Source organism: Dermacentor andersoni, chromosome 1 (genome assembly GCF_023375885.2).
Source record: "Dermacentor andersoni chromosome 1, qqDerAnde1_hic_scaffold, whole genome shotgun sequence".
NCBI classification, from domain to species: Eukaryota; Metazoa; Arthropoda; class Arachnida; order Ixodida; family Ixodidae; genus Dermacentor; species Dermacentor andersoni.
Window position 1 is genome coordinate 242,369,549 of NC_092814.1, and position 27,739 is coordinate 242,397,287.

General features: G+C 46.8%; 1 protein-coding gene across 3 annotated transcripts in view; it reads right to left on the bottom strand.

Moving 5' to 3' along the window:
* The window catches only part of LOC126548096 (synaptotagmin-15-like), a 176,723-nt gene that overhangs the window by 62,264 nt on the left and 86,720 nt on the right, over positions 1-27,739 (bottom strand). For all 3 annotated transcript variants that reach the window (XM_055063567.2, XM_050196204.3, XM_055063568.1), the window contains exon 2: positions 13,592-13,751. In XM_055063567.2, coding sequence (XP_054919542.1) covers positions 13,592-13,751 — 160 coding nt within the window. The remainder of the gene's footprint in view (positions 1-13,591; positions 13,752-27,739) is intronic.

The following is a 27,739-nucleotide window of genomic DNA, read 5'->3' on the forward strand; positions in this document are numbered from 1 at the left end:
GCCAAAATCGCGTGGAAGTTAAACGCTGTTGAAAACCTTTGGTTTACAATGTACGCTGATGATATAACCCTGTGGACGACCTATAGGCTCAGTTCAGCTGAACAAGTAACAACGCTACAAAATGCACTGGACATAATTGATCAGGAGCTGAAACCAACAGGCATGAGGCCCTCGCCGGAGAAGACGCACTACATCACGATACATGACAAACATGGAAGTTCCGACGTAACCCTTTACTTCGATGGCCACCAAATTCGCCAAACGGAAGAGGGATACCTCAGAATATTGGGCATCCCAATCAACAAGGACGGCACGGCAAGCACATGGCTGCAACATTTGAAGCAGCAATGAAAACCGATGGTGCACCTTATCAGGAGGCTAACCCACCACAGCGGAGGGGCAGGAACAGAGGTTGCACGGCGGCTTACGGTAGCTGTTTTCACCGCCAAGATAAGGTACGGAGCGCCACATTACGACCTGACGGCCGCAAACTACAAGCAACTTGACAAGCTACACAACATGGCTATGAGGGCAATCACCGGCCTACCAATACACGCAAAAATAGAAGACCTGCACAGATACTCCGGCCTCCCGACGGTGGAAGCATTGGTTAAAACCCACAAGGATAACCATGAAACGAGGCTGAAGAACACGTGAAATGGTCAGCGACTGCTACCTGCACTGCATGGCACCAACCTGCACCTGCCAGAGCTGGATCACCTCCTTCCACCCTGGGATGAAATAAGGGTTACGGAACCCAGACCACTACCTAAGAACACCAAAGGTGAAGGCAGGGCACACCGACAACAAAGTGTACTAGACGCGGAACAAAAGCATGAAGGAACAAAAATATATACTGATGCTGCGTTACAATACGATGAACATTCAGGAAAAATGTGTGCTGCTACCGCTTTTTACAGAGAAAACGGGCAAGCACACGCCGTGAGCCACAGCGGCTATACTTCCTGGACAGCCACCGATCTTGAACTACTGGCCATCGAAGAAGCCATTCAACTCTGTGAGGCGCGCACCGAAGACACGGTTCACATCTACACCGACAGTCAAGAGGCCGTCAAGCAACTGAACTCCAGATCCTACACGACTACCATAGCGCACCGCATAAAACAAGCCTGCAGCCACCTGCGGGACAATAGACATGCACGCATTTTCGTACACTGGACACCTGGTCACAACATGAGGGGAGCGGGGAACAGGGCGGCCCATGAAGCTGCAGGCGAGTAAATTAGAGAAGACCGCCATCGCAGCCGTGAAGTGAGCCCGTCCCTGCTGGACCATACCTATAGCTCCCCGTCATCCGTCGTTGTACCAGATCAACAGATTGCCCGGTTGAAACACGAGAGGAAGGCTCTACTACGGGAGTCCATTCCTAGCATCCTTCCTCCCATTCCCACTCGCCTTCCAAGAACAGCCCAGGTCCTCATCCACAAAGCAAGAGCTAAGGCATCTATTACACCGGATGTCCTGAGCAAGTGGAGAAGAACAGAAGTGGAATGCCCCAGCTGCCCTGCGATCAACGTCGATCTTAAACATATGATCTGGTCCTGTCCTGCCACAGCCACCCTTAGGGACAAGCACACCCGACCTCCAAAGGTGGCATCGTACGAAGACTGGGTCGCACCTCAAGCAGATTCCACCAGAAGAATCAACGCTTTGCTCTCCTTTGCGAAGGAGGCAGGCATCCTTGCTTTCACCTAACCCCCACCCCTATCTTAGGCCACGGGCCATCCCTTCTAATAAAAGTTTCAATCAATCAATCAGTGACACAGGTAGCCGGTTGGACCCGGCTCGCATGCGCCACGCGCACGAGGTGTCACGCGAAGAGAAAGAAGAAGACGGTTCGGGGCCAGTTTGAGAACGCGACTGCCGGGGATTTCTTCGCGACCGCAGTGACTTTTGGTTGTGAGCACAAGTTCGCCCTTAATAAACATCGTTACAATATAGACCGGCCACGCAGTTGCCGTTTCCCGGCAACTGCAACCATAATTTTTACCGGGAAACGCTTGCAGCGAATGCTATGCGCGAAGGCGAGCTTTCGGATTCTTTTTTTTTTCTTTCCCCGCATGGCTGGTGCTGCCGCAGCCAAGGGTGCACGGACGTGAGCGCCGTCTGGTAATGCTTCAAGGTGGATTCCTCTGCTTTCCTCCTCGTGCTGCCGCTGCACCCTACTCCTCCACTTTCCCCCTCGCGCTCTCCTCGCTCTCGCTGTATTTCGTCCCCAGCTGCGCTCCGCGTTCGCTCTTTCATCCTTCGCTGTGCTCGTTCGCTCGGTTACGCCGAGGCACGCAGACGCTCAACGCAGGAAGGGGCACCTGAGAGCTGCGCTCTAAAATGAAAAATATCACGTGGCTTACCTCCGCCCGCATCAGATTGCAGCACCCTCAAACACGCTCCACATGAGTTGGTGAGCGCAGTCTTTCCACGATGACGCATCAACCGACAGTTCTTCTGCCACTCTTTCCTCATCAGCACCAAGGCGCCGCGCTGTCACGGGCGGGGCTCGCCGGATAAAGCGTCAGCTCTGCCACATGGAGCTTGTCTGGGGGCACTGATGTTTTATTTGGGCGGACGGTTAGTCACGTGATAGTTTCTATTTTGCGCGGGCTTTCTTCATCAGCCGGAAAAAAATAAACCGGCAAAAGTACCGGGCCTGAAACATGCCAGCTTTAAATCTCTTTCAATTTCCTACAAGTATTCCTTGACAGCACACCATTCAGAGTATTAATTTTAAAAGATATTTAATTGCAACGAATTATTAAATTGAATGGCATCATCAAAAAATTACTGGCGGTTACTCTACTCGACTGTGAACAATGTGCACTCGGTTATCTTCGTGTATAATGATCCGCCTTTATTAAAAACGCGGTGCATGATAGCTGGGACACTCTGTATGTTGTTTCACTTCAATAAAATTAATTGGTAGTCTGCGCTTACTCTGTTTTCATGAGCCTTCTTGCGGGGTGGCTATTTCTTCCATTCTGGCAGTACTTTCCTAGAGTTATCATCAATCAACTAGCCCCTGAAGACGTTCTAGTCACCAGCGCGGCCGCCTGACCGTTCTCTATATCGGTCTAGTGAAAACATCACATTGCAACTACGGAGATACAGCCAACATGTTTGCACTTCACCAAGGAAATGTAAAATAGCACGATAATACGTTTCGCCAAAAAGTTAAATTAAGATGAATAGTGGGATTTTGCGTGCCAAAGAACTCCGACCTCATTATGGGGCACGCCATAGTGAGGAACTTCGTGGCTCCATGGCTGCTTACACTTCCAGAAATCTAATTGTCGGTAGACGGGATGGTCAGAAAAATAGACATGTTCATTCAAGCTGCTCAACAACTAGCACTTTACCAGATATATATGCGGCGTTCAGGATACAGACACGTCTATACAGATGGTTCCCGTATAGCAACCTCTTCAACTTCAGCATTCATTATACCGCGCATCAATAAACCAGAACCATTTAAGTTATGTCGTGCGACTTCGTCTACAATAGCTGAACTATTTGCAATCCTATGTGCGATAAAATTTATAACTTCAGTAAGGGATGCGCAAAAATGGGTAATTTTCAGCGACTCACAGGCGACTCTAACATCACTCTGCAGCACAAAAGGAAAATCAATCAGTGACAGTATCATATACGAAACACTTAGATATCACAAAGGCAAGCCAAGCGAAGCATGAAATAGCATTCCAGTGGATACCAGGGCATTGTAACATTCCTGGCAACGCAATAGCCGATGAAGCAGCACGACAAGCACACCTCAGAGATGATGTGGTTCCGATCCCAATATCAAAGAATGAATTGCGCTGCATTATAAGGGCAACGTCTTTCAATATGTGTAGAAATACGTGGTTTGACCAGAATTCTAAGAGCTTGGATTTGCATCATATTCATCCGTTTATTGAACTCAAATTTCCATTGTCATTAGACAGAAGTATATCAACACTTATTCATCGATTAAGGCTAGGCGCTGCCTACACAAAACCTTTCCTACATAGAATTGGCCGTGCGGAACCTCCTCCTATAGAGTGCCCACATCACGACACACCAAGACGCCGACTTAGATCAATCCTAATTACATTAGAACGCAGACTTTTCAGTTTAAAGAAACCTTTGGGCCCTTGCCCAAAAGCGGCCTTGCAGAAGAGCGCTTTAAAAGCATTAAAAACTTTTCTCAATGACAGCGGCATTGTTGGCCGTTATTAACGCTTTTAATGTTCTTTTAATTTCAATGCCTTTGTATATATGTATGTGTTTGTGGATTATGTTATGTTGACTGTTCTGTTGTGACTTTATGTGATAATGCATTTACACGATGTATGCACCACCCACTGACTAGAGACTGTATTGTTAGGCGACAGTCTCCTTTATATTTTTGAGAATTTCTTCTGCAGAACTGTGCAGTCATATAATCTGTGTATTGCATGTACCATGTATTTCTTACGTCATAGTGTTACTGTGAAAACGTTGCTTCACAAGTTCTGGTGCTTGTATGAAAAGGTTATTTACCCGCCGTGGTTGCTCAGAGGCTATGGTGTTGGGCTGCTGAGCACGAGGTCGCGGGATCGAATCCCGGCCATGGCGGCCGCACTTCGATGGAGGCGAAATGCGAAAATACCCGTGTACTTAGACTTAGGTGCACGTTAAAGAACCCCAGGTGGTCAAAATTTTCGGAGTCCTCCACTACGGGGTGCCTCATAATCAGAAAGTGGTTTTGTCACGTTAAACCCCATAATCTTTTAAAAGGTTATTTCATACGTAATCTTGAACCCTGTATGTTGTAGGGTAGACCAATTCAACATCTCCTTATATCACATCGATAAAGAAAGAGAAAAAAAAACTCCGTATTAATTCTACACACTTGCAGGGTTCTTTATCGTCGCGGTACACGAGCGTCCTTGCATTGAATTCACTCCCACCGGAATGCGGCCACCGCAGCCAGAATCGAAATCGAACCCGTGACCTCGTGCTCAGCAGCGCAACACCGAAGCCACTCGTCGCCGATAAGACTCCTGGCTGGTCGTGAACCTCATCATTGAATGTCGGCCAAGTAAGTAAGGCACCACGGACGTTTATGGACAACACGACCGCCCTTGTGATGCACTTGTTTGTGAAATAAGGTTATGTCGTATTCCCACCAAACATTCTAGTATTTAAGCTCGCCAGGTAAAGGTTGGGGAAGCGCCGATACGCTGCCAGCGCACCGTCAACACTAAGCCTCTCGCCGCCGGCGCAGGCCACAGAGCGAACGAGGCACCTCAGCGTGATTGCGTAGCAGTCGATACCTGTGTTTGTTGATAAGTGAAGACAAAGAGGAATCTTTAAGAATTAGCGCTTTCAAGGTGGCAAAGCAGTACACAGGCTTTAAGAGACTTTTTAAGATAATTGTGACAACTTAGGGTTCTTAAACGTGCAGCAAAGTCTAATGACACGAGCTTAATTTTTTGTCTACATTTATTAATTTAATCGATCAATTTGCCTGCCACGCCTATCGGGATTCGACCGAAAGTTTAATCCGCCACCCAGTGCTCAGCAATAGTGTGCCATAGCCACAGAGTCACCGCGGTGGGTAAGGCGAAATTTTTGATGAGCACTTTTTGAGCCATACCCTCAAACAATAACAATTTGTGCATAGTTAAAGTGACAACCGCTGCAATAGCTTTTTTTTTGTGCACGCAGTCAGTTCTCCGACACGGATGCCATGACCAATTGACATACGAAGTCGCGAAACATTACCATCAGGTCCAACAAAAAGGTCACGAGGTCGTTTTTCAATGGGTACCTGGCCATTGTGGAATCAGTGGCAATGATTCCGCCGATAACGCTGCTCGCACAGCACATCAAGAAGAGCACAGCGTTCCAATTCCGCTTTCGAGGACAGACGCCGTAAGGCAGCTTCGACACCTGACACGCAGTCTCACACTGACCGAGTGGAACTCGCCAAACTTACGACTTACACGATTGCATCGACTAAACCCTACCCTGCAACTCCGACCTCCAATCGGACTACCTCGACGTGAAGCTACGCTTCTCTTTCGCCTTTGGTTAGGAGTTGCCTTCAGAAAGGCATACTCTACATTAATTGGAATGACTGACAGTGCAGCATGCGAGGTCTGTGGCACCGAAGAAAGATCGACCACCTGCTGTGCCACTGTCCACGATACACTCCAGAGAGACAAGAACTTGCCAAAGCTTTCCAAAAACTGTACAATCGACCGCTTTCTGTGCAGGTGCTGCTGGAACACCGCCCCCATCGCCCGTCGGCCCATAAAGTGGTGAAGGCGCTTTTGTGCTTCTTAAGGACGACGGGCTTGTGCGACCATCTGTGACTTTTAATGCAATTTCTGTTGGACCACACACGTCAGCGAATTCACCGCAATTTCCTTCTTTCCTTCCCTCCTCTCTCTCTCCCTGTTATCTTTGTTTCCCCTTTCCCATTCCCCCGGTGTAGAGTAGCCAACCGGACGTTATTCTGGTTAACCTCCCTGCCTTCTACTTATCTCTTTCCCTCCTCCCCTTTTAGTACGATTAGCATTCTCAGGATACTTCGCCCACTTTCCTGCTGGCGTGTGCGTTTTCTGTACCGCCAAAAATATTGGCCAACTCCGAAATAGAGCGCTGCAGATGTGTGGGCCGATCCCGAACGTAGTGCAGTCTAAAAATACGGGCCGCTCCCTAAATTCAATGCAGTTTAAAAATGTGCGCCTAAGCTTCGTCTCGGCGAATTTCAATTAAAAATATTTAAGATTTCTTCGGCGCTGGGCGGAAATGAATCCTCGTCCTCAAGACTTCCGAAGCACAGTAGCAGCCGTTTCCTTTATCACACTGCGCCACAAAAACACGTGGGAAGGGAGGGATTGATTATGAGCGCTCACATACACTGGCGCGCAGCGCATCTCGAAGTCTACGCCCAGGGGCGCTCCAATTCCAATTCCAATTCTGCAATTAGGCCTCCGCGATTGGTCAAAAACTCTTTTGGACAAACCCCACTTCGCATGTCAGTCACGCGACGTCACGGAAACCACGATAGCTCCCCATCTGATATGACGTGTGCACACTGATTATGCATGATTGGAGCAAACAAAATAAAAATAGTTATTTCTAATTCGACTACTTTTCGCCATTATCCCTCGCCTATTGTCCAACGTTTTCGGGCTGCACTCCTTCACTTGCCTGTCGCGCGGCGTCACAAAACCGCGAAAACTCACCGCAAGAAAGCGACGTGTACGCGTTAAAGATGCATTAATATGCCGAACAAAACTGAATGTTTCTCTGAATAGCCGCAGGCTGCCCCGTTCCGAAAGGAATAAAAGATGGCTGCCGCCGATCGCTCAGGCACCTGCTACTCGCACCTGCCCTAGACCATAGGTTTATTTGCGCACAATAAAAACTTTACGTGGCCATGTAACGTTTTCGAGCACTTTCGGCACGTTTATGACCTCACTCTGCCAACTCTTCCTGGCTGAGGATCCGGTTTAGTGTCATTCTTAAACTTTCGTTGCACGCCGCCGCGATTTTCGACTAGCTGCCGCAACCGAATGTATATATGAGGTCAGCAAAAGTGACCTATAAACGAGGAGAGCGCTTGATTGGTCCGTTTAGACAACCCTCCGAGTCATCACCCGATGCTTGCGTCGGCGGTTGATTGATTGATTGAAAACTTTATTATTCCACCGAGCTGGGGTGCCCGCCTCTTACCCTGCACGCAGGTAGGGGGGGGGGGGACGAAGCAGTCTCCGCGCGTTGAGGACGGTGAGTCTTCACGGCCTCAACGGCCAGGCGGTTACGCAAATTTGACGTAAGGAGATTGGAATGAAAACATATTGGAATAGTTAGGGGGCCCCAGACTTCGCGGGCGCGCCCGCTATAGATGGCGAGGCGTGTCTAGAGGGAAGCGCGAGAGGGAAATCCGGCTGCAGTACACGCAAGCCTCATACATGACGTGTTTCGGGGGGAGCAGTGCGGCGTGTAGCCAGCATTGCTTCACTGCTCATCCCTTTGACGCCGACATTAATCGTAAGATGGATTTTGCTTCAATTCCTTTAGATGATATGTAGAAAAAGGAGGCGTTGTTGCCTTTTGCTAACGGCGCCTATCCCTCCTTACTTGGTTTTCCTTTAAGCTGCTGACGTCCGCGTTTTCGATGTAAACGTGACTCACCACAAAAGCACACACGTCATCATGTCGGTTTCATGCTGGAAATTGGTGGTATAAGGAGCTGACTCATTCATCGGTGACATCTGTGGTGGTGGCCGTGGAAGAGAAAATGTAAATTCCTTTTTGCGACATCAATGCATGCGCTCTTACACATAAAATAAGAATAAGTCAATCTGATTTTGCCACACTTTTCTCCTTGTGAATCACGCCACAGTTATGTCGACTGCAGCAGACGCGGCGATGTGGGCTTTCTCGGATCCACCGAATTAAAAATAAATAAATAAAAGGAATAAGTTTATTAATTTCTTGGCGCTACGAGTGGAAGAACGAAAGTATAATAATAGATGGGATGCATATACTCTATTTTTCATAACCTCTAAAGCTTTCCTTTAACCGATAATGAGGAGGGAGAGTGATTAGCACAGAATTTGAAGCTTTATGCGCAAAAAATGCCAAGTTCATTTGAAAGGAATGAATCACTACATGCGCGCTGGTTCTTCCGTCGTGTACGTGAGTTTCATGTTATACGTGGTAAGAAAGTTGAGAGCTTGTTGAAAGCGTCATTCCTTTCAACGTCGTACTGAGCAGCCACGAATTTGGTTGTTACTTGTTTCATTCGCTGTCAGCGGTTACTGAATAAATTCGTGAGCGAAAATGGAAAGCTCGCCGCTTCGGCCAAAACGCGAAGTAGAAAAACGATATTTGGATTAACATGACTAACACACGGCGGTATGAGATATGCGGGCGCGGTATCACAGAACGCGACACAAAAGAACACGGCCGCCGGAGTTGTTCAGTCGAGGTACATGTGCGGAACTCTTCACTGAATGAAATTCACGTAACACTTATGAGGTCGGAGTTTTCATATCGTACCTGTTCTGGAACCCCGTTTTGAACTTCGGCGGGTATACCCCCAGAGGCCAATGAGCGGTGCTTTTGCAAGCGGCAGACAAAGCGCAAAGCCGAAAGGCGACTATGCATTGCCAAGTTTAATCCTAAGTGTGCAGATGTAGCACATTTGAGTAAATTCTTCAATTCAGGACAGGGCGCACACGAAGGGCAAAAGTAACAACACTGATGAAACGATGAACAGAAAAAGAACAAGTGCCAGATGTGCGGGTGGAACACCTGCTCGTGTGGCGACACGGTAATACGGGGATACGAGCGCGAGGACCGCACACGGCAAAAGTGAACACTGTTCTGCAGTATGCTAACGACGTACTCGCACTCTATAGATCGGGAATATGCTACCCCGGACGAATACGTGCCCCACCTTCTCTCGCAAGGCAGCAGACAGATGAAGCGCGAAGCCCACGCACGCACGCGGAAGAAAAACGAGATGGAAAGAGAGAACGAAAATCACGATGCAAGCTTTTCTCCTAAACGGCGCCATCGGGCTACCGGAACACGTAAAAGTCCACTAACAGCTGACGCTGTTGAAGTCGAGACGAAGTGCTGCAGTCTCGATGCGCATGCAGATGTGCGGCTCCTAAGTTTGCAAGTCAAGTAATTTGAAAAAAAAAAGAGAGAGAGAGAAAAAGAAGCGTGTGCACGACGAACCAAGATGCATGGCGGCCTTGTGCTGCGTCTTCTTTCGCGTTGTGTGCGCGCATTTTACTCGCGCACCTCTCGGTCAAGAACTCTCCTTTGTTTTAAGCAGCAATCGCCACCCAAGTCGCCGTGCTGCAATCGCGGCTGAAAGGCGTTCTAGGCAGTTGTAACTTTAATCGCACCAGTTCATCAATTACAATCACGTGGAGTGACATCCAACTGAAAATGCGCAGCAAGGGCGTTCTATGCGATTGCTGCTTACGCGGCAAACATGACTCGGCATTAAATTGTGGGTGTAACGTCTCGAAACTGCAGAGTGGAATACGCGGGGCACCGTACTGGAGGGCTCCGGTACACGGGCGCTCTTGTATTCCTGACTGAATCGGATTACGGCTGCCGCGGCTGAGCCGAACCCGCGACTTCGTGAGGAGCAGCGCTACGCCACAGCTACTGAGCTACCGCGGTGGGCTCACGCAGCTTTTACGTGCTCGAAGGTGTCGTTATAAACTTGCTTTTCAAGTTTCTTTCTTTTTTGTAATCTTGTTACGTTTATTTCTTTGTTGCTTTTCTTATATAAGATTTCGGGATAGCTGGCCCCAAACTTCCCTGGCCTACTTCACAGCTAAGAGAAGAAGACGCACACTATTCAGTACGATTATCTTGGATCTGTTTCAAGCCCATGCTTATTTGGAACCCCGTGCTCGTTCCCAAGTGTAACATTTTTAGCAGGTCTGAGCGACCAGTCGGTTGTAGATTTCTCGTTATCAAACTATTCGCCTCGTAATTGAAAAGAGCTGAAGTTAATTAGAAGCTACGGCAAGGGTGACCGTAACAGTTCCATAAATGCGCAACTCCAAGTTTTCCTTATGCATTTGTTCCGGAGTTGCGCATGAGCAGCGATTGTTATTTAAATCCAAACTAAACTCATTAATCGATTTATACCAATATGCAAGATTAGGAATAATAAATCGCCGTGGTTCGCATTTTCCTTAAAACGTACTACTGCTAAATGAAAAGATGCTCCTGCACCTACAAGCTAGACTATACCAGCTACATCTGCCCCGTTGAGCACCGTATCATCTACTTGCGAACAGTTATATGCAAGCGTTGCCGGTTGCCAAGCATGCATTTTCTTCAAACGACGCTTCCTTCTTTGTGAGCACTTCAGCCGCACAAATTTTGGCATCGCGACTCTAAAGCGGTTCTAGAGCTAGCGGGCAATATAATGACATAGTCATTCCGAGGGCGAAGTACTGTTCCGTGCTTAATTCAGTTTTCCCATCTCGTTTCGCCACCAACGTACCCACCAAGCTTCCGAGTGTTCATGATTATTCTTTCCTCTATGCGGATTTGATATTGACTTTTTTGTATAAGTTAACCGAAAACCTCCAACTTAATATTACTGCTCAAAATGCGATTAATAGTAAGTTCCTGAAAAATGCAAAGGTCCGTTCATCCATTATGCTTTCTATGCTGTTTTCGAGGTCACGGAGTCCAGTTCATTGCCCGACGCTTGGAAGGTTCGGAAGGTGATTTCCTTGAACGAAACTGTTAAGGTACTCTATCTCATCAAGTACAGACCAATTCCATTGAGAATTATACCATGCGAGCTTATGGAGCACGTAATTTACTCTCACATTGTTTTCTCAAGTCAATACATTCGGCAGCGCACACCAAAACGGCTTTAGAAAAAGTCTCAAATATCCTTACAGCGCAAGGCTAAACGCAGACAGAGAAAAAAAAAGCAACACGGACAGCGCTGTTTCTTGTCTCTGTCTACTTTTAGCCTTGCCCTATAGGTATATTTAGGATTACCCTCCAACTAGTTCAAACTTCTATCTTGTTAGGAAATAGTATGGATGCGAAACCCGACTACTGTCTTTTATTCACGGTATATGTTCTGCTGTCGACCGCTCTTCCATCATCGAATGCATTTTCATTGACCCTGCTAAGGCGTTCGATCCTGTTTGCCATAAACTCTTGCATGTACAATTACGTACACTGAACATAAAACTCAATGTTGGATTGAGTTTTTTTTTGTCTAACCGCGTACATTTCGTAACAGCTAATGGTCATAACGCTGCCCCCTGTCCTGTAAACTATACATCTGACGGCACTCAAGGATCCGTTTCAGGTCCTCTATCGTTCCTCGTGTACATAACAATGTACATGGTAACAAATGTTCCTATAAAGCTTTTTGCTGATTATTGTGTGATTTAATATTAAATACTAACTCCTGCAGACCATATTACCCTGAAATATCACCTTTTTATAGCGTTTCTGCATGGTGCAATGCTTGGTTAATAAAATTTAATGTTAACGAATTTGAGGTAATGAGAATTACCCGCTGTTAGATTTGGAGGTCGTTCCCACCGCTGTCAACCAGATGTAAGATTTGGAGTCGGGCTTGTAGGACGATCGGAGGAACTTGGGGCGACAGGACTAGGCGAGCAGGATTTATTTACATTATTTACATTTGAACATGGGATACATTTACACAGTCTAGCGTGACTCCCAAATGGCGCCCACAAGACGAAGCATACAGCAAACGAGCACACAGCTCACAAGTACATTGACGAGCACACAGCTCACGAGTACATTGACTAGCACAGAGCACGACGACGAGCACACCCTAGCCGCCGACAACAGCTCGTTATATCCACTTCGTGTTCCCTAGATCCCTAGGCGAGGCAAAACGTTCGACGTCAGCGTAAAGAAGCCGCCTCTCTGCGGGACGTTTTACACACAGCACACGCACACACAGGTTTCAGTGCCCCCTCCGCGGGCAGACGACCTTTGCAGCGCAGTCGTCGTGGTATCCATTGTCCTGCGTCCCCGTAGCCTCGTGGTCACGCCCGACCCCAGCCGGCGCCTCTAAATTCCAGAGCTGCCTTTCTCCTGTTCTCCGAACGAGGCGCTCGGTGGATGAACGCCGCCGTAGTCAAGTTCTCCAAAGGAAGTTCACGGTTGGTTAGCGCTGTCCTCGCTGGTTCTCTGAAGGGCGCCCCCACCGCGGTTGGATCGAAACACGTGCAGCGAGCTGAAATAACTTGCACGTTGCCACCTTGGCAGGCCATTCCTAACACCGCCCCGTGACGCACCCTGTGTTCTGCAACTATTCTATAGATAACGCTCCCCTTCTATATGAGTTCTGAGAACCTTTTATGGCAAGCCCGTATAGAGCAGCAATGCTACTCGTGCACTCGCTTACGTAAGCGCCACTTCTCTGTCGTTGCTGCTAACATAAGGCTCTAGTATAAAGAAATACTATGTTCTAGCACCCATATTTTCATTCCTTATCGCTCGGCAGCGAAGCCATCGAAAACAGTTATGTGCATTTCATAACTATCCTCGCAGTGTGAGTGCCACATTAATGAAATCGCTTCTAAATTTGTTCTGACTTTTCACTTCGTCGTAAATCTGTTCGGCTCTATTTTTTGCACAAAATATTCTTTTTCAACCCCGTTCCACATTACTTGCTTTGGATATCGCCGTCATACGTTTATACTCGCAACTTTCACCGTCTCAGTAATGCTGGCGTACCTATAGTTGTCGCACCTAGTTGTCGTGCTGATGTGCATTTTACTTCTTTCGTGCCAACCACAAACACCGACCGGAACCACCTCCCCACCGACATCGCCTCCATGATCGCTGCCAACAATTTCAAGACTCCCATTTCATGCATACTCACTTAATGCAATTACACGACGCTGTTCTTTACACACTCGCTCGCTTCTGCAATGTTACCACCTCGAGAGCAAAGAAATGAGACGAAGCGGTGCGTGCGCCCCGCATGTGTCGCGGCGCGCAGCACGCGGTTGCAAGTGGCACAGGCGTCTCGGCAGAGTTCGCTTACATTGATTTTCGATGCCATGGTTCCCGCGTAAGCAGCGGCGGCTCGGCCGACTCGCTGTTGCGCTTAGCCCTGCGCAGCCGGAACACTACGAGCCAGACGACCAGGCCCAGCAGCAAGGCGCCAGTGACGATGCCAGCCGTGATGACCCATACGTAGACCCCTGCGGAGCAGCAAGAATGTTGCCTCTATTCATTACATGCATAGGGCTCCACACATGACAGCACTCTTATCGTCTACAGTAAGAACATATTATACCGTACGACGGGATTTCGCTCGTGCAAACGCCCGTCCTGACGTTCAATGTGGAGGCTTCGTGAAGTTGGGCAATCACGCCCAATGTGAAGCGCTAATGCGCAAGCAAAACACACGAAGCATCAAAAAAAAAAAAGAAAGAAAGAAAGAGCAACGCTCCCTACGTGTGTTGTATGTATCGCTTAGTTTTGTTGTAAATTTAATTATGCCATCCTGGGAAAACAAGCTACCGGAAGGCCGGCTACTCGAATTACCAAAAATAATCTCCATTGATTCAGAAACGTAAAACAAAAATAAGAAAATGAGGAAGATGAAGTAGCAAAGACAGAAAAAAAAAGAAGATCCGAGCAATAATTTCAATAAAGCGTTTGGGCTAAATGGGTTGTTCTTTGGGTATAGACAGGGCAGCAAAAAAAGAAAAGCACGGACGAAAAAGGGACACGCATACAGGTTAAGTACACTTGGAAAATATAGTTGGGAGTCTGCTTGAGACTGTTTATAGTCTCCCTGTGCATCCTCCCACACGCACTCACTGCTTGCTCTCTCCTTTTTTTCCTCTTTCTATTCCCCTTTCCCCCACCCCCAGTGTAGGGTAGCAAACCGGGTGCTCGTCTGGTTGACCTCCCTGCCTTTCTTGTCCTTGCTCTCTCTGCCTCTCTCTCTCTCTCTGCACCCGTCCTGTTCACGTGTGCCTTTATCCGTATTTTGCCGCGCTGCCCTGTCTAATGTTAAATTAGTAATTTCTGCTGAGTTTAATCGCATAACTCAGAAATTCAGTCACAGCGCACCAGAACAGTCAATATGTGCAATCACTACAAGAAAGCAAAATAAAAAAAGAACCTTTACAAAGCAAATAAATCCCACCACTACACACAAGTACTACATTTAAGACATTGACAGTTACATGTCTTAAATTACATTTTAGAAAAGATTGTTGCAAGTCCTCACGAGCGCGCACGAATTCAGATTACAAACACATTCACGACTGATCATATCTCAAAGAGACTGAATCATGTCTGAATGAAAGAGAATATCAATTAGAGTGTCACCAAGTGCTGTATCGCCGAGTCACACACGCACGCGCACGCATGTCTCGGCATGACTAGGTACCAACAAAGGTGTCCGTAAATAAATGGCGCCTATCCTGCCGGCTTAAGTGGTTGCGCAGGGTCCCTCGCTGCCACTCGTACTGCGGACACTCGGTGAGTGTTGACACTCATGTTGCAAGGTAATTTTTTCCCTCCTCTGCATCATCAGCATCAGCAGCAGCCTATTTTATGTCCACTGCAGGACGAAGGCCTCTCCCTGCGGTCTACAATTACCCCTGTCCTGTGGCAACCGATTCCAACAAGCGCCTGCGAATTTCCTAATTTCATCACCCAACCCAGTCTCCTGTCGTCCTCGACTGCGCTTCCCTTCTCTTGGTTGGCACCCATTCTGTAACCCTAATGATCCACTCGTCATCTAACCTACGCACTACATGGCCTGCTCAGCTCCGTTTTTTTCGCTTAATGTCAATTAGAATATCCGCTATCCCCGTTTGCTATCTTCCTGTCTATTAACGTTGCATAATTTGTTAATTCTTCGTTCCATCGCTCATTGCGCCGTCCTTAACTTGTTCTCATGCTTCTTTGTCAATCTCCAAGTTTCTGCCCCATATGTTAGCGCCGGTAGAATGCATTGATTGTATACCTTTCTTTTCAGTGATAGCGGTAAGCTTCCAGTCAGGATCTGGCAATGTCTGCCGTATGCACTCCAACCCATTTTTATTCTTCTGTAAGTTTACTTCTCAAAATCAGGGTTCCCTTTGAGTAATTGACCTAGATAAACATACTCTTTCACAGACTCTACAGGCTGACTGGCGATCTTCAACTCTTGTTCCCTTGCCAGGCTATCATTATCTTTCTCTTCTGCATAATAATCTTCAATCCCATTCTTACACTCACTCTGTTAAGGTCCTCGATCCTTTGTTGTAACTCGTCCCCAGAGTTGCTGATTAGGCCAATGTTATCTGCATACCGAAGGCTGTTGTTGATCGCCGTTGGTCCTCCCTCTTACACCTTCCCAGTTTAACAGCTTAATTACTTCTTCCAAGCGTGCAGTGAATAGCATTGGAGAGATTGGGTCTCTTCGCCTGACCTCTTTCTTTATAGGTATCTATCTACGTTTCTTGTGGAGAATTAGGGTAGCTGTGGAATCTTTGTAGATATTTTGCAAGATATTTGCGTAAGCCGTCTGTACTCCTTGATTACGGAATGCCTCTAGGACTGCTGGTATCTCTACTTAATCAAATGCCTTTTCGTAATCTATGACAGCCATATAGAAAGGCTGATTGTACTCTGCGGATTTCTCAATAGCCTGATTAATGACATGGATGTGATCCACTGTAGAGTATCCCTTCCTGAGGCCAGCCTGTTCCCTTGGTTGACTAAAGTCCAGTGTTACCTTTATTCTGTCAGAAATTATCTTGGTGAATATTTTAAGCTGCACTAGAAGTAAGCTAATGGGCCTATAATTTTTCAATTCTTTAACGTCTCCCTTTTTGTGGATTAATACAATGTTTACATTCGTCCAGTTTTCTGGGACCCTTGCAGTCAATGGACACTTCGTATAAAGAGCCGCCAGTTTTCCAAACATTATGTCTCCTCCATCTTTGATTAAATCTATGGTTATTCCATCTTCTCCTGCCGCTCTTCTTCGTTTCATGTCTTGCAAGGCCCTTCTGACCTCATCGCTAGTTATTAGAGGATTTTCTGTATCTTGTTCATTACTGTTTCTAATTGAGGTATCCTGATGCCTCTGCGTACTGTACAGGTCAGTATAGACTTCTTCCGCTGCTTTTACTATATCTTCGGGATTGCTGATGATATTACCCCGCTTATCTTTCAGTGCATACATCTTGGTTTGTCCTATGCCAAGTTTTCTTCTCACTGATTTCAGGATGCGTCCATTTCTTACGGCTTCTTCAGTCATTCTCACGTTATAGTTTTGAATATCACTTATTTTCACCTTGTTGATCAGTTTTGACAGTTCCACGAATTCTATCTTATCTCTTGAGTTGGACACTTTCATCCTTTGTCGTTTCTTTATTAGGTCGTTTGTTACTTGGGAGAGCTTGCCTACTGGTTTCCTTGGTGCCTTGCCTCCCCCTTGAACCGCTGCCTCTGAAGCCAGCCTAGTTACGGTTTCATTAATTACCTCTATGTCATCTTCATCTCTTTGTTCTAAGGCTGCATATTTATTTACAAGTACCAGCCTGAATTGGTCTGTTTTTATCCTTCCTGTGTCTAGGTCGGCCTGTTTCTTCCTGTCGTATTTTACTTTTTCTTTCTTAAAATTGAGGTGAATCTTAGTCCTCACTAACCTATTATCACTGCGCTTTACCCTACCTAACACTTCTACATCCTGCACTATGCTGGGATCTGCAGAAATTATGAAATCCATTTCATTTCTTGTTTCACGATTAGGGCTTTTCCAGATCCACTTTTTGTCGCTACGCTTCCTGAAGAAAGTGTTCATTATTCGCAGCTTATTCCTTTCCGCGAATTCTACAAGCATTTCTCCTCTAGTGTTCCTAGAATCGATGCCTTAGTTGCCAAACGCTTGTTCACCTGCCTGCTTTCCCCCCACTTTTGCATTGAAGTCGTCCATGAAGTCGCCCATTGAGCTAGCCCAACCTCAAAAGAAATTAGTCTCTAAGCGCGCTGACTCCACAAGCGGCGCACATGACTGTCTGGTTAATAACCAGTAATGCTCTCCGTGTTGATCCTATATACTAAACTTTTTTTTTTTAAATACAGAAAAGTATTTAACCTGATATTTTACGAAATCGTACTTTTACTACACTGCATCACGCTGTCATGACAAATGTTTGTCATGGCGTATGAGTGAAGTCTCTTTTTCTTATGCAATTGCGTTCAGCTCCGTTCAATCCCGCTTACTTCTTTTCTGAGCGTGTTGGTAACAAACGCTTTGTTTTGCTCAATATTACCGTCTACCATTAGGCAGTTTTCAATTTGATATATAATTTTCTCCTACTGCTGCTACCTTTTTCCTTGTGACGCTTCAACGCTTGTCTTGGAATTAAGACAGCCACATTTCAAACTCTGCTCTTTATGGCATGCTCACCTGTTAACCTTGCTTCCAGGTCTCTGAGCCCAGGTACGAACCGCTCACTGATTCACCATATATAACATCTGTCGTTACTAATAACGTGGAAAATGGCGCGAGGTCTGCCTGTAGTACAGAACAGTCATTGCCTTAATGCATTTAGTGAAAGTAAGGCTTACTCTGTATAAGAAGGGGAACAGTTTACAATTTCTGTAACCACAATTTTTTAGTAGGTTTCAATATGTAATGTTGTTCATTAGACGGTTAACAGGCGATTGCCTTTTGAAAATAAAGAACAAGTTGGCCAGGAACCGTCGGAGGATGATAGTCAAAGTGAGCGACAGCTTTGCGGTAGACGTACTGCAGATGCACTGCGGGGATCCTTACTGCTTAGATATCTTGGTTAGTGCTCTATGAAGCGTGTGGTTGCTGTGACGTTTCACACTGACTCGAGGATCAGCCCACGTTAGAAACAACATGAAAACGTTCGCGTATCTGCGCATATCGTGCGCTGGCGTACAAGGCTCGGACCATCCAAGTCAACATCTTTAATTGATTGACCTGCCTGCGAGATCGGCCCAGTTCACTCAGTCTGTAAACCAGACAGCAGCGATTCTAATTCCTTTAAGCTGATTACTGCAACCAGAAGTTATGAGCCCCGCTGAAAGAGACTACTGTGTGATTTCGAGAAAAAATTCCCTGGAAACATCTGAGAGGTCTACCAGCGGCATCCGAAGAACTCCTGGAAACTTCCGGAGACGACGACACTCAAGCCTGGCCTTCATAGAGCACAGCTACGTTATACTGCTCGCACACAACGTAGCCGACGCATCGCGTTCGTCGAAAGCAGATGCCGTTTGCACGTGCTTCTAAAGAAGGCCCCGCTGCAGACAGACCACCGATTCCTGGTTCCCCTATGCCTGCCGCCTGCATGAAGCAGCAGACGCGTGCTGTCACGTGTTGACACGCCCAGTTAGCGAGCCCTATACTACAGGTGGCGCGAATACATGGTCCCAAGTGTTTTGTAATTTCATTACGTTTTTGTTTTTGTTTTGTTTTTCATATAGGTAAGGGTTTGGGATAGCTGGTCCTTCCTGTGGCCAAAATTTCCATATTTCTCAGCTGATAAAGAAGAAAGCAGACTCCAGAAGCTAATTATATCGAGACACTAATAATGCCATGACGCTCAGTTTTGCCTATTCTGGGTGATTTTCCATGTGGGAGGACAATTCAATAGGTATAATCCTATCAATTCCACGTAGAGGCGATGGCGCAGTAGTTAGGACGCTTGACTTCATCCCTTGTATACGATACCATGCATGTACGACTGGTCAGATACATTTTCTTTTTACGAAGGAACGCACATGTATAGGGTTTGCCCGCCTCCACAAGGCAGGGTCTGGGCGTTCGCGGTTGCTGTGCGCCGGTCCGCTTGGACTATACAGTTAGTAACGCTGTTGTACTGCGCTAGAACTAAGCATCAATCAATCAATCAATCAATGGAGACTTTCGATTATGGAAAAATTTATAGAGGTATTTGAACCGATAATCAAAATGGCTATCTTGTTTCGATGTCCCACCCGTCATTGACGCTTAGCAGGGTGTTATGCTGCTAAGCACAAGGTCGCGGGATCAAATCTCAGCCACGGCGGCCGCATTTCGATGGGAGCCAAATGCAAAAACGCCTATGCATTGGGCGCACGCAAAGAAAGATGGGTAGGAATATTCCGGAGTCCTCCAATACAGTGTACCTCATAATCATATAGTGGTTTTGCCACGTAAAACGCTGCAATTTATTTTTTGCGCGGCCCAAGTTATTATTTTCCTAGTTAATTCACTTCGATTGCCGTGCCGCAATTCGACATAGTGCGTGCGCGAAGCCACCTACTGCCTTTATAAGAACAATCAGGCATCCTGTCAAAACTGATCGAGCGTTCCCATGTAATCTTTCCTTCGTAGAATATGTGCGCCATAGTTTGCCGTCGTTGTCCTGTTTTATTTGCCGCTATAGCGTTACATTTACACGGCAAAAAGAGGACACACTCATGGGTAGCAGGATGTGGTTGTGCCTCGCAGACCACCGATACAGTTCACCTCACAGCTTGAATAAATGACCAGCGGAGCCACATAAGGGCGCCCGCTAGCGGCACATGAGCTAGCAACCATTTTTATTACTCTGCGGCAGCCATACCAATAGATAAGTGGCCCAGAGCTTTGAAGCTTACTCTGGATGCACGCTCCGCTTTTAAAGACCCAGTGAGAATTGGAGTGAGTGCGATTGGCCTGCCCCTAAATTAACAAAAACGTCCGAACAAGAGAGTGCAAGACGGCCATAGGATTCTGCTCGCCGAATGCTTTGAAACATTGAGAGAGAGAGAGATGAAAGGAAAAGCAGGCAGTAACGTTAGAGAAGCACGGCCGTTTAGACACTGAAGGGGCAGAGGCAAAACGGGACAGCACGTCGTGGCTAATACGGTCCATTTCGCTCTGCGCCAACTACATTCTTGCTCCCTTTACAGTAAGTACATCGCAAGAAACTGCGTTTCTCCTTCCCTCGTTAGGATGCAAATCGCACAATACTAGCTGGACGAACCGCTGGTGATAGCGAGTCCGTCTTTCCGTCCCGAATCGAACATTCCGTGTTTTCCTTAAGTACTATAGCGAACTAGGTTCGTGCAGCGTCCGTGGAGGTTTAGGTGCATGATTTAGAGATGCGTGCATCCCGCGGTTGCATCACATCGCCCTGCAGGGACGCTGACTCGCCACATGACGCAAACTCATCAGCGCTATCACAGGTGGCCGGGCATAACATAGCGATCAGCTTCGGCCGCACATCGATGATAGTCACGGAGATTAAGGTCTGTTCTACAACGAAGGTAAACTCGTTTTAGAAAGGAGTTCAGCCCATTTGCGTCACTGTTCCAGAGCTTATTTGCTCCTTCCGGTTCTCGATCCCTTGCTTTTTATTTTACCTCGTGGTCGCATAATAGGATTTAGATGGCCTGACTTATTGATTGATTTTAATCTCCCAAATCAATACACGGGCTATGACAGACGCCGTAGTGGAGGACTCTAAATTAACTTTAACCCCCGAGCTTCTACAAGGTGCACCCAAATAGCGTCACACCAACATTTTTTTTACATCCCGTTGCAACAGATATACCAGCAAAAAGAAAAAAAAGAAAGAAAGGTAGAAAAAGGGAAAAAAAACCACCAATTATATTATTAAGTTTTCACGGAACACCATGGCACCAGTCGCATTTTGTGCCCTTGCGTGCATGATTTATTTGAATTCGCTCACAATAGTTCAACCCGCCGTGGTTGCTTAGTGGCTATGGTGTTGGGCTGCTGAGCACGAGGTCACCGGATCGAATCTCGGCCACGGCAGCCGCATTTCAATAGGGGCTAAATGCGAAAATGCCCATGTACTTAGATTTAGGCGCACATTAAAGAACCCCAGGTGGTCCAAATTCTCGGAGTACCCTACTACGGCGTGCCTCATAATCAGAACTGGGTTTTTGCACGTAAAACCCCATAATTTAATTTCATTCACAATTGTTCAGTTTGGCTGAAACTGCGCGTAGTTATTCTAATTCAAAACTACGATATTTTGCCGAAAGGTTTATTTCTTTCTTTTTTTCGGTTCATCTGTGCGCCCTGCTTGTTCGCTCTAAAGTGAAGCAGCCAAGTTTAACGTGAAATCGTGTGTTCAACCATCCACTCAAGTGGCATGCAAAAAAATGGAAGAAAAAATATCTCAGCGCTCTTCCACTCTGTGCAGAAGGAGGACCAGCGAAGCTGTGAATGTGGGCCCCCTAATGGCGAACTGCACCTCCGCCGCGGGTCGGCCCGGCATTGCACTATCTTCGGGATCGGCCCACGTATGGGGAGTTTCTTGCTCACCACAACGACACGAAAATTCCCTTGGATGGTAGAGGTATAGCTTCGCTGTAAAAAAACAAATTTCTTCCCTAATACAAAAGAGATACAGCGCCTACACGAGGAAGCACCACTTACTTTTTTTTTTTTTTTAGCTCAAAGTGAGACAGTGATAAGGCTAGTTCTCGGCGACAAAAGGGAAAGTAGAGCACAAGCTTCCGGTGAAAGTGTGCCCTGCATAGGAAGCGCAGATCCGCAGGCCACTGCATAAACACGCTTTATCGAGCCGGCGAGGTCGCCCCTGGCACCTGTGAAATAACTATGCATCCGTGCGTTGAGGCAGCTTTTATGGTATATGTAGATATACACAAAGACGTGAAAGGTAGCTTTGGTAGAAATTGGCAGGCGCGCAATTAAAGTTGGTCGTCTTTCATTGTTTGCGATGTGTCCAACGCCAAGTGTATTGTGGACCCTCGCACACCCGCCGTGGTTGCTCAGTGGCTATGGTGTTAGCCAGTGTAGTGTTAGGCTGCTGAGCACGAGGTCGCGGGATCGAATCCCGGCCACGGCGGCCGCATTTCGATGGGGGCGAAATGCGAAAACACCCGTGTACTTAGATTTAGGTGCACGTTAAAGAACCCCAGGTGGTCGAAATTTCCGGAGTCCTCCACTACGGCGTGCCTCATAATCAGAAAGTGGTTTTGGCACGTAAAACCCCATAATTGATTTTTTTTTTTTTTTTTTTGTGGACCCTCGCACTCCGTGAAATGCTTCGTTTAGTGTACAGAGACATGTCGCGTGTTACTATCGGGTTGACCACTCTGCGTCCGCCCAAAGGCCGTGTTCTCCAGGAATAGCCTTTCTGTGTTTCCAACAAGGAGTTTCATGAAGGGCAAAGCTCGTCAAGTAGCAAGCGGTTTTATTCGCGCCTATTTGATTTTCTAACAGTAGTTTTATTTATGAATACATTTAAGCTCTTCACCACGTGGCCTTTCCTAATCATCACTACCACAGAGAGTCCACTTTTTCTTTCGCACTGAATGCGAGAGTGAGTTTTATTGCGATAACAATTAGGTGGACACTCCAGGCGCATTCCTGCAGCGGGCGTCCGCGTCGCCGTGACGTTCCGCATAAAGCCCGAGGGCGATAACAAAGTCTCCGCGCGCCCTACGCTGTGTGCGCGAGTGAAAGCTTGCGCGGTGGAGCCGGCGATAGCGGCTCAATCTCGCGCATGCAGCCCGCGCATCTCGCCTGCGCGAGAGGGACGAATGCGAAGAGCAAGCGCACCGTCTTCCCTCGAGCGCGAGGCCCCCAACCAGCACCCAACGTTGCGAGGCGCCGGGGGAAGGGAGGAGCCGCTTAAAGGGCCGCGGCGTTCTGTCTCCGGCTGCAACTACGCATGCGGCGGCTGTGCGAAGTCGCGCGGCCGTATCTTGAAAGCGATCTGCTGAGCTGGGTTGGGTGCCGAGTCAAGGCACGTCAGCGGCTCGTAGCTTTGTGCATGCTGTGTATCCTCGGCGCTCGCTTTGCGTTGGAGCGATAAACAGCACGAATGTCACTTCGCTCGCAGCTGCCGCGCTTGCTCACGCCGGCGTTTTGACAGCGAGTGTCTGAAGTGATGAAGTGTGATGTGTTCACGTTTGCTGTGCGTGCTGCACCATGCTTATCAATTTAGTTAGCAAGCGAATGTTTACAAGTTGATAAGGCCGATAAAAGTACCATCCTTACTTCTATGGCTGTCTGCTAATTAATTTGCTATCGCAATCGATGCTTCGCCTTTCGGGCGAAACTGCGTATTTTTTTTTTTTTCATTCCTGCTCGTTATGACTAACAAAAGAATATCTGCCACTAGCTCAATCTCAACAGTTATGATAATACGATTTTCTTATAAGCATCGTTGAATTTTCTTCTCGTGTGTAAGCCACACTGAATTTCCAACATGAGTACTTGCAAACTCATTTTACCCTACTCCTATGCTGAAGAGTGTTATGTTACATTGCTGTTCACCCGAACTTGCAGTTAATTTTTCTATTAATTGCATGGGGTCAGAGTTAGCAGCTTTGCTGATAGTCAGTATTGCTTTCGCCGTAATGGTTTCTAAACATCATGTAAACTAATCAACTTTATTATTTATTCTCTTATTAATTCATTTTCAATTAATCTTATTGTTTTAAATACTGGAATTATTAGGTATCTCCCTACAAGGTAGCCAGCCGGTTTATGCACAGGCTAACCTCCCGGTCTTTCCATCTCCTTAGTTACAACCCTCTCTCGCACCTTGCTTTTTTTTTTTTTCTATTTCGCAGCCGCCGTGTGGCCTGCAGCCCCTCGATTTTAGTAGCATGACTCCGCCGTGTAACTTACACATTTGTCAAGCTCGAATATCAGAGGAGTTGCTATACCGTCAACATCGCTATCAATCTTTGCATTTCAGACCCATTAAATGATCGCCCACTCTTCGCTAACTGCCAGACTTCCGTAAATGAGCGAAGGAATGACGTCCTCGAAGTTCCTACGTCAGTGAAGATGCGCTTGGATGTCCTCAGAAAAGTCAAGCACGCATGACACACCGGACATATGCAGCCCCACGATAATGTTGCCCTCTTAACACGACGGGGCATCTTGTTTTTTTCACGGCCTGACAGCCTTCTCATACCTAGGGCTTGGCAAAGTTATAAATGCGTGAGAATAGTTTATGACGCGATATAGTGCAGAGCTCTCCAACACTTAATTTCACTTATGTGCGGCGTACATCCTGTCAATAACTGCGTGGGCAGTATAACTGCAGAAAAAAGAAATAGGATGGCGACCAACATGATTGGCGCGCCCGGTTTGGATAAACATAGAAAGCCAGGCGAACAAGAGATACAGCTGGTATGTCTGCTCACAACCTGCGCCTAGAAATGGTGCAAAGGCTATAGAGGTCCGAACACGCCAAAGGTCCGCAGAGCGCGTGTAGATGCATATACAGGGTGTCCCAAGCATCATGCACCAATGTTTAAAAAATATGCAAATCGCACGTAACTCGACAGAACCAAGGTAATGTTGTTTGCCGTCACTTGGAGATGCTCAGACTATATATACATATATATATATATATATATATATATATATATATATATATATATGTATTGTGCGTTCTGCCTAATTTTTTGCATACTGCGGCGCATGCTTTGCAGGGAGGCGCGCGACGACGAAAAGTACTGTAGCGGCGCTGCGATCGAAGTGGATTGGGCCGCATCAAGGTCGCGCCGTTGGAAACTGTTGGCGATTTTGCTCGGCGGGGTCGTTGATATTGCTTCTCCCGCTGCTGTTTGAGATCAGACCGCTCAAACAGTGTTTATAATTGGATATGACTTGTATTTATGCCTTAGGAATAGATGCCTTTCTTTCTCTCCTTTATTTAATTTTATTTTTAATTCCGCTCGGTGACTGCGTATGCATTGCGGCAGCAGCGTCGGCTTTCATTTTACTATGTTATTGTACGGTTCCCTTTAGAGAACGAACGTTTTAGTGTTCTTCAAGCAGCATGCATCTCTCGTGTGTATTTTTGCGCATACAGTTTTTCATTAGTAGGTCATGCGAAACGCACACGAAAAAAAAAAAGAGACACATGTATGCTTCCTGCTTGCCGCTTCAAACAAATAAAACATATCGGCCCCATCCGACACCCTTTACTCAGATTTACGGGAAGTATTCTTATAGAAAAAGAAGAAAGAACTGCAGTGCAACATTCCATTCACGTTTCCATCTTCCTCGCGTAACAGAACGCGGAGTAAGTGGCACGGTTTCTTTTATTGCGGTCGGCACTCGGGCGCCGAAAACAGTTTTAGGTTACTATTATATACGATAATCATTGGCCCGTAAGCCGTGTGAAATTTTTTGTCCAGTCCATGCTTAACAACAACAAAAGAACACTCAGTGCCCTTACACTCTGTGAAGGATGACCAGCGAAGCTGTGTATGTAACTTCACCTCCGCCGCGGGTCGGCCCGGTATTGCACTATCCTCGGGTTTTTTTTTTTTTTTTTTTTTCTACACGCGGACACGATAGTGGGGAAAGCAGCTCTTAACAGCTTCGCTTAAAAAAAAAAAAGCGCGTGGTAGCTTAATTAGAGGCTGCATAAAAAATTATGGGGTTTAACGTGCCAAAACCACTTTCTGATTATGAGGCACGCCGTAGTGGAGGACTCCGGAAATTTCGACCACCCGGGGATCTTTAACGTGCACCTAAATCTAAGTACACGGGTGTTTTCGCATTTCGCCCCCATCGAAATGCGGCCGCCGTGGCCGGGATTCGATCCCGCGACCTCGTGCTCAGCAGCCCAACACCATAGCCGCTGAGCAACCACGGCGGGTATAGATTTATGGCGTTGTGCTGCTAAACTCGAGCTAACGGGTGCAAACCTGGTCGCGGAATTCGATGGGAACGAAATGGAAAAAGACTCGTGTACTTCTGTTTAGGTGCACGATAAGGAACCCCAGGTGGTGAGAACTGAACAGCGCGCCTCATGAGCATATCGCAAGACGTAAAACGCTGCAATTTGTTTAATTAAAGAAAAAAAGAAAAGAAACAATTTAGCTGCGTCCTTCGGCTTTTTTCTAGAGCTGTAAACGAAAGAAATTATTCTCGAGTCTTATTTCTGAGAAAAACGTGTTACGCTTATCTTATATTTCATACCTAAATGTAATGCCGTTCCCGACTGTACGTCCTCTCAACTAAGCATCTTCTGTATTATAAACGGCTGCTTTCAGTTATCCGGTGCACTATCGCAAGGACAATACGGAAGTAACTAAAGGAACGGCATGCCTCACATACACGTAAACATGTTTGTAGATCTGCTGTGTTCGTTGAAGAAGATAAATGTGGTACTACATTTGGCACCCAGTTTTAATGGGTTAGTCTTGCAGACATGGTGAGACTGTCAAAAAAAAAAAACGTTTTCCTTGCCTGAATCAAGTTTGCAGATTTAGAGGCTGTCCCAAAACAGGGCGTTTACATTGAATGACAGCTAGGAACTTGTTCACCAGAACCGATTCGCACACTTGCGTTAATTCTCTCAGGAACTGGAGCACCTCTGCGCAACAGCCACGACTCTCCAGCAGCACAATCATTCGGAATAACAGTCCTCACTTGCATCGGCCCCTCACCTTCGAGACTTCAACAGTGGTGTTATTCCTTACATTCGAACGCAAACGGCTATTCACTAATTTTTTATAGTGAATTCTGAAGTCGAATGAGATCTGAATAGCAAGTACCATTCGATTAGACTATATGTTTCTACTTCATTTCGCCTGCTGGCACGTTGAAGCAGATCGCCAGACAAGCCACGGAGATTACGTTGGTACAGACTTCCCGGTTTCCCCGATTGAGTCTGAGTACATAGGCAATATCTTGTCCCTAACACTCTTGTTCATATTAAAGGGAAGCTGAAAGGTTTTCCAGAAAAAAATGAGTGAAGAGCAGTACGCCGTTGTTTTCAACCCTCTGAATTCGAATATCGCATCGAAATTGAGTGAAAGAAAGCGCAAACATATTTTATTTCGACGAAAAGTGCAGCAGCAGACACGCCCAGCTTGCGCGCCTCGTTTCCGCCTGTGATTGGTCGGGCGCCTCGTGACGTCAGCAATGGTGTTCGTCAGGACCGACTGCTGCCGCTACACACGAAGCACGGTGCAAAGTAGTTTGGTGGTGTTTTGCTGAGACGGTCATGGAAATTTTCGAGAGCTTGCGTTTTCCTGAGGAGTTCGGCGTTAAGTCCCAACTCTACGAGAGCGATTTTGCGCACGTCGGTGACGGGCGACGGCTTCGAGCGACAAAACGGGTCGTCGCCTGAACAAATCGCTCGGTGTTGTCGCTCGATCGCTCGTTTCTAGAAATCTAGAACTCGTCGCTCGTCGCCCGGAA